This window comes from Tenebrio molitor, chromosome 4, assembly GCF_963966145.1.
Source record: "Tenebrio molitor chromosome 4, icTenMoli1.1, whole genome shotgun sequence".
NCBI classification, from domain to species: Eukaryota; Metazoa; Arthropoda; class Insecta; order Coleoptera; family Tenebrionidae; genus Tenebrio; species Tenebrio molitor.
In genome coordinates, this window is record NC_091049.1 from 27,027,733 (window position 1) to 27,034,402 (window position 6,670).

General features: G+C 43.0%; 2 protein-coding genes across 4 annotated transcripts; both read left to right on the top strand.

The window, feature by feature from the left end:
* Positions 1-442: 442 nt before the first annotated feature.
* LOC138128351 (cytochrome P450 4C1-like) lies at positions 443-2,654 on the top strand. Of its 3 annotated transcripts, none has more exons than XM_069044555.1 (9): positions 443-599; positions 670-807; positions 853-1,050; positions 1,117-1,302; positions 1,355-1,597; positions 1,647-1,750; positions 1,798-1,866; positions 1,914-2,259; positions 2,309-2,654. In XM_069044555.1, the coding sequence occupies exons 3-9, from the start codon at positions 870-872 to the stop codon at positions 2,467-2,469; spliced, it is 1,290 nt and encodes a 429-aa protein (XP_068900656.1). In that variant the 5' UTR covers positions 443-599; positions 670-807; positions 853-869; the 3' UTR covers positions 2,470-2,654. The 3 variants fall into 3 exon arrangements, with proteins under 3 accessions (XP_068900656.1, XP_068900655.1, XP_068900654.1); XM_069044554.1 differs by having other exon boundaries at positions 452-599; positions 661-807; XM_069044553.1 differs by lacking the exon at positions 443-599 and having other exon boundaries at positions 618-807.
* A 175-nt stretch (positions 2,655-2,829) lies between these two features.
* On the top strand, positions 2,830-6,511 carry LOC138128353 (serine protease gd-like). Its single transcript, XM_069044556.1, has 4 exons — positions 2,830-3,178; positions 3,234-3,387; positions 5,075-5,437; positions 5,514-6,511. Exons 1-4 carry the CDS (start codon positions 2,975-2,977, stop codon positions 6,134-6,136), a joined length of 1,344 nt encoding a protein of 447 aa, XP_068900657.1. The 5' UTR covers positions 2,830-2,974; the 3' UTR covers positions 6,137-6,511.
* Positions 6,512-6,670: the final 159 nt, after the last annotated feature.

Consider the following 6,670-nt stretch of genomic DNA (forward strand, 5'->3'; position numbering starts at 1 on the left):
ACTGGTTAAAATTAACACACGTATTTCAGATACACCCTGTATATAATTTTATTCTCTTCTTAGATATTTTTCACCAAACATATCTTGTTTATTACTCTAGGCACTCTTTTATTTGGTATTTTCTGTATTTTTTCGCTACATATTATTATATGTATAAAATTCCTCAATTACACTCTAATTACATAAACTGATAAACCCACATTTATTGCCATAAAATTATCCAACCGGGAATCAGCCAATTAGACGAGCCCACCTCTGACGCTTAGGCACCGTTTTTATGACTTAAGTGCGGTCGCGTGACAGATCTCCACCTTCTAATTAACTCGAAGCGAACCCATTTTCCATAATAATTATTCCCAGTGTCCCACTGCAAAAAGTGCAAAAAATTCTCGCACAAGAAACAGCCAAGGCCACTCCATCAGCATCGCCGATGCAAAAACAAACCCAGTGGACTTCCCTTCGTCTTCTTAGATCGCGGAGGCGTGTCTTGACTGCACTTGATACAATTGAAGGCTGCACGATTATTTTCAATTACTTATGCACAATTCACTTGTGCTGAATTGCACAAGACGAGAAAGGTTCCAAGAAAAATTGACAAGGTAAAGTTAAGACCGCGAGGGCAGTTTGGTTCAACCATTCGACCAACCATGTATCTTTTAGTTCTTGTAGCGGTTCTGGGGCTCATCTGGTCCATTCACTTCCACTGGAAGCGGTTTCGGCTTTACCAGTTGTCCCGGAAGGTTCCGGGGCCCTTGCCTTTGCCCTTCATCGGCAGCTTCTACCTGTTCTTCCGCGGAGACGCCGCAGGTAATGCGACAATTAATCGAGTTGTGGTCACTTCCTGTCTTTCAGTCATAGCCAAGCGCTTCATGCGGATCTACGAGGAGTACCCGGAGTTGAGCAAGATATGGATGGGACCGGATTTGTTGTACCTGATCACCAAACCGGAGTACCTGGAGGTGGTGCTAAACAGTCCAGGGACATTCGAGAAGAGCTACTTTTACAAACACACCAAGCCGATGCTTGGGGATGGGCTGTTATCAGGACCTGGTCAGTACCATAAGAAAATATTTCGTGCTGTGACAGTACCACACAGTACTACAGTCTAATTTGCAGTAAAAGTCTGGAAGAGGCACCGCAAAATGATCGCCCCGACTTTCAACCAGAAGATCTTGAACGAGTACCCAAGGATTATCGGAGAACAGTGCAACATCTTGATCGATATCTTGTCGGCACAAAGTGGAAAGGGAGAAATTGATCACTGTAGGTACTTAACCAACTGTGCCTTAGATATTGTTGGTGGTAAGTACACCCCAAAGGTTAAGTCAAAATCGGGAGTACCATCTCGTTGCAGAAACAATATTTGGGGTGTCGATCAACGCCCAAGCTTCCAATGGGAACTACAGTCACACTTTTGACAGACTGATGGAGATAATGTTCCTAAGAGTGTTCCGTGTGATCTACAAATTCGACTTCATCTTCCGTTGGACTCAAGACTGCAAAGATCAACGACAAATCATCGACAAGATCAAGAACGTGTCGCGTGACTTGATCAGAAAGAAAAAAGAACAACTCGGATTCCAAACAGAGATCGAAGGTAAAAAAATTATTGATGTAGTTGGCGTAACCTGGACTTTGACTTCCAGATGGAAAGAAGAAACCGTTTCTAGATTTTGTCGTGGAGAAGTCTTTGAACAACGAATTGTCCCAAGAGGAGTTGGAAGATGAAGTCAACACTTTTCTACTGGCTGTAAGTAGTACCGGTGCAAAGTCCCAAACTTTCCTTTTTTTTCCTAGGGTACTGACACCAACGCCACTGCCACTTCTTTCATTTTGACTCTTCTGGGAATGCACCACGACGTCCAGGTCAGTCCTCCAAACATTTAGGACTTCTCACCGAACTCTTTCTGTAGGAAAAGGTGTTCGAGGAGGTCGCCGAAGTCCTAGGCCCTGACCGCTTCATCGAACTGGAAGACTTGTCCAAACTGAAGTACACTGAGCGCGTCATCAAGGAATCCCTGCGCCTGTTTCCTGGTGCCCCCTTCGTCGGTAGAATCATCACCGAGGACATCTCCTTGGGCGAAATCGTCATCCCGAAGGGCTCGAACGCGGTACTGGGGTACTTGCACCTCCACCGGAGCGAGAAGTACTGGAGCGACCCCTTGAAGTTCGACCCGGACCGATTTCTTCCAGAGAACTCTACAAATCGGCATGCGTACGCGTGGCTGCCGTTTTCGGGGGGTCCCCGCAACTGCATCGGTGAGTTGGAGTCGTGTCCGAGAGAAGCGGGACTCAGGGGTTCTTGCAGGGATCAAGTTCGGGATGATGGTAATGAAAATTCTCGTGGCCATGGTCATCCGCAAGTTCAAAGTGAGCAGCGCGACCAAGTCCATCGAGGACATCGAACTCACGGCGAATATAGTGCTCAAGCCCAAGCGGGGATTCCGCTTGGCCTTCGAGCTCAGATAATACACCTGAACTGTAACACTCTAAAAATAAAGATCTGTATCCTGGAGTGACCTCAAACTTCGCCTCAGATCCTGTTCCTAATATGTTTACGGATGTGACGCGTTCAAATCCTGCTCTAGTCTCGTCCATTATACAAAATTCTCAAGGTCCTTCGCGAAAACTAGATCGTGGGTCTTTTCTTCTCGCGTCCAACTTTGACCTGTTTGACATGAAAACGTGAGGTCAAACCGGAAGGTTCTTGGTCTGGGCTGGTTGATAAGAAAGGGTTGAGCCCCGACCTAGTTGCGTCGTCTCGATTACAAAACCAAATCAGTTCCCACCACATCATTGTCGAGATCGGTCAACATTCGCGTCTTCAGTACTCGATTGGACACGGTTGGAGTGCGTCTTCGCTGGGAAAACCTGTTAGTAGTCCACCACAATGACAGATAAACGATAAGAAAATGATAATTGTTTGGGTAAATCGGTTTGTTTACTGTGTCAACAGTTGAGAGTCGAGTGAACCATGTTGGGTGTTAGTTTCGTGCTGTGTTCAGCGTTCGCGGGGGTGGTTTGGGGGCAGTCCATCCCCGAAAACCCTTGTCCCGATGTGTTCGCCTACAGGAGACAGGGAGGGATTTACTACGGGGATATAGCCGTGGCCTACGACGGCAGCAAAAATTTGAACCTAGGGGTGAACATCTCGATTGCAGGGTTGTACCAAAATATGGTGAGTTGCGGTTGTTGAAAGCTACCAAGGAGGAGTTGGAAGTTTGTGCTTGCAGAAGTTGAAGTTGGAGCTTTTGACCCCGCCTGAGCAAATCTTGTCCACTCCGGTTCTGAGGTACAGGGTTAATTTCCCCTTCCAGAATGTGCTTCCCAAGATTACCCAAATCACTTTCAATGGGAAGATTTTTTGTTATGGTCCTGGAGAACCAGGTGAGTTTTTGTTTTTCTTCATTTATTTATCTTCTATGAGTGTTCGCAAATGACTTGTCGTCTTAGAAAATATTAGTTAAATTAAAAAAAAAAAACAAACAAATCTAGACAATTTCGATATCTCTCTAAGAAGTGACGTCAATGGGTAAACACTTCTCTGAATAGTTTTTAATTTATTTATTTGTAAGTTGTTCATTATAAGTGAAGGACTTCCGGGACAGCCAATAAAGCAAGTCATTCTGCTGTTTGCGTCTTATGTGCAAATGTCAGAACGTCATTACCTGTCAAGCTTTCTAGTTAATTTAAGCTTGCTGGGGTCATCAAATAGGTAAAAGGAGTTTTGCGCCTGCCGAAAGTAAATAGAGCAGATGTTGAGGAAATAATCGTCAAACGAGAGATTTTTAAATTACGACAAAATATGAATATACAAAGTGTCTATAAATGATTGTCGGATCAAGCCAGCTTTGGAATTTTTTTTATTGTGCCGCCTTTTTGAAACAGCTGCCCAATTTTAATTCATTATTAACGGTCATTTCTGACATTGACCTTTTCTTCGCGTTTCATACCAATTCCTGAATACCTACAGGTACTCTGTGTGGCGGTATGAGTTTTCCCCTGTTGGTGGTGTTGATATTAAATACATATAAAGCGGCACATTCAAAATTTTACAAGTTTTCATAGCAAGCTGGACCAGACAATCATTTATAGATACCTGTATATAGGCACCAAGGTGTAGCACAAATAAAAATGGGACTCGATATAATTAAATTAATGAAAGTGTGTAAAGTAACGTCTGCTCAATAATGGTGTAGCTTTACCAGCTGTCAAATACTTCTACGTTTTGAAATGAGAGAGGAAATCACGGCCTGCTCGACCACAAAGTTATTTAAACAATGGTTACCTAACATAATATGTAAAAATAAATTATGTAAAAATCACGGAAAAAATCTGAATACAAAAACGAGATAGTAGGCGGCTTTCGAAAACAAACGAAAAAAAAACCGTCTAACAATAGACAATATTTTTGACATAAAAAAAACAGGGAAACACAGAAAGAAATGAGGTTACTGTATAAATAAGTCATGGATCAACACTTCTACGTCAGCATGACTTCCTACGCGTGTTTTCCATTTCCCCGATTTTATTCTTTCAACGAGTCAATTAATAAATGTGTTAAACCGGTAATAACACTGTTATGCTTTAATTCTTTAGTTTTTCATTAATTCTTATTGAATCTAAGCATTGCATTTGACAATTTTGATTTTTTAAATAAAATTTAAGTGACAGTTGACGCCGCACGTTTTTTTCTTTTCTTCTCCATAACCTTCCCTTATCTCTTTTGTTGTTGATCAAATTGTACCATAATGTATAGAGCGATCGGAAAAAAACGGGTAATTTAAGTCTTTAATGGTTCAATTACTCAATTTGACAAACGTCACGTTTTCCTATTGGAGGTTAGAGGATATGCTTTTTTGACAACGCAATAGTCATGGCTTACTCGATTATTTTTCTTTTTCGACCACATATTACTAGAATTTTCTTTTTTCTTCCCGAAAGTTCCCGATTGGTGTTAACCCATTTTTATCTAACGTCCCAAACATTTTTTATATTTTTTACACTTTTCCTGCATATAATAATTTTATTTTTGCTCTTTTTTGGTCACAAAATGATGATTCCATGTTTTCAGTGAGCCTTAACGGCGTCACAAACTTATGGTCCAACATAGTCTACCGCATCAACGAGTACACTTACAACTTCCAAGATGGCTACCAGGAGCCCCCTCGCAACCCCTTCATCCCCGCGAACGAACCCATAGTAACATCCCAACCTGTCATACCCCCAACTGACGCACCCACAACAACTCCCCCAAGAACAGCGCCCGTTCAAGAGTCTTGCGGGGTCGCCAACGACATCCAGACGTTGGTACTCAAGGGGGAGAAAACAATAGAAAACGAGTACCCCTGGCTGGTCGCCATGTTCCGCAGACAAGGAGTGTCTTACGAGTTCCAGTGCACAGCCAACTTAATATCAGACAGACATGTCGTCACAGGTAATACCAATTTGTGTTTGCTTTTTTGTTATGTACTTGTTGCAAGGTCATACAACAAATTATTGTTGTTAAACAGCCGCCCACTGCGTGTGGTACTTCAGGGCCCCCTTGATCGACAAGGAAGACATCCTATTCGTCCTGGGCCGCTCGGACATCTCCCGTTGGGCCTCCACCGGCGCCATTATCCGCACCGCCGTCAAAGTCATCCCTCACCCCAACTATAAGCAAGACTCGGGCCACTGCGACGTCGCCATCATCAAACTGAACGAAGAAGTAGTGTTCAAGCCCACGATCAGACCTATTTGCTTGTGGGGCGAGGACACCGACCTCAAACACATCGTATCGACTCAGGGGGTCGTGGCCGGCTGGGGCAAGAGCGAGGAGGGTCGCTTGGTGGTGGCCAAACCGCGGAAAATCTCCATGCCGGTGGTGGCCCAGGACACCTGCTTGAGGTCGCACCACGGCTTCAGGAACCTGACGTCGGAGATGACGTTCTGTGCGGGGAACAAAGACGGGAGTGGACCTTGTAGTGGGGACAGCGGGGCCGGGTTTATGGTGAAGAGAAATCGGAAGTGGTATCTGAGGGGGCTGGTCTCGACGGCGATCAAGAACGAAGATTTGTCGTGCAATCTGAACGAGTTTATCGTGTTCTCGGATGTTGCCAAGATGAAGGACTGGATCAAGTCGGCGATGCAATGAAAATTTTACAAATTCCTTCTTGTACCTAATTAAATATGTACAGTGCCCCATTTATGTGCCAGATGATTTTATAAAGAGTTTATACAAAATACTTCTGTTTGACACTTTACCATACAGAGGCAAAGTGATAATATCCGAGTAACAATTAACCTTCGCAATTAACCAATAATTTAATCTTCACGATAGAAAATAATACAAAATACGTTAAATTATTTTTATACAAACAGACCGAAGAATGAATAATCGTCTGTCTCTAGCTCAAAAGTAAACAATTATGGAATCACAGATATTTAGATGGTCAAGGTCATATGTCATTTTATGTTTATAATAAACAGTCGGTGTCGCAACAGTAATATAAGAAGAAAAAGCAACAAATCGCTTTTTATTTCTTCCTATTCCACACATTTTTCAAAACATATTTAAAAAGTTTGGAACCAACATCACCAGACAACCAGATATGGTAAAGTATCCGATGAACATATCTGCCGCAATGACGTTTGAGCGTATCCGGAGACACAAGTAATAATTTTTCCA

Coding starts and splice junctions, on each gene's coding strand:
- LOC138128351 (XM_069044553.1), top strand. CDS start 648: ATGTATCTTTTAGTTCTTGTAGCGGTTCTGGGGCTCATCTGGTCCATT. Junction 1,303..1,354: donor TGCCTTAGATATTGTTGGTG/GTAAGTACACCC, acceptor ATCTCGTTGCAG/AAACAATATTTGGGGTGTCG. Junction 1,867..1,913: donor GAATGCACCACGACGTCCAG/GTCAGTCCTCCA, acceptor CTCTTTCTGTAG/GAAAAGGTGTTCGAGGAGGT.
- LOC138128353 (XM_069044556.1), top strand. CDS start 2,975: ATGTTGGGTGTTAGTTTCGTGCTGTGTTCAGCGTTCGCGGGGGTGGTT. Junction 3,179..3,233: donor CAGGGTTGTACCAAAATATG/GTGAGTTGCGGT, acceptor TTGTGCTTGCAG/AAGTTGAAGTTGGAGCTTTT. Junction 3,388..5,074: donor TTATGGTCCTGGAGAACCAG/GTGAGTTTTTGT, acceptor CCATGTTTTCAG/TGAGCCTTAACGGCGTCACA.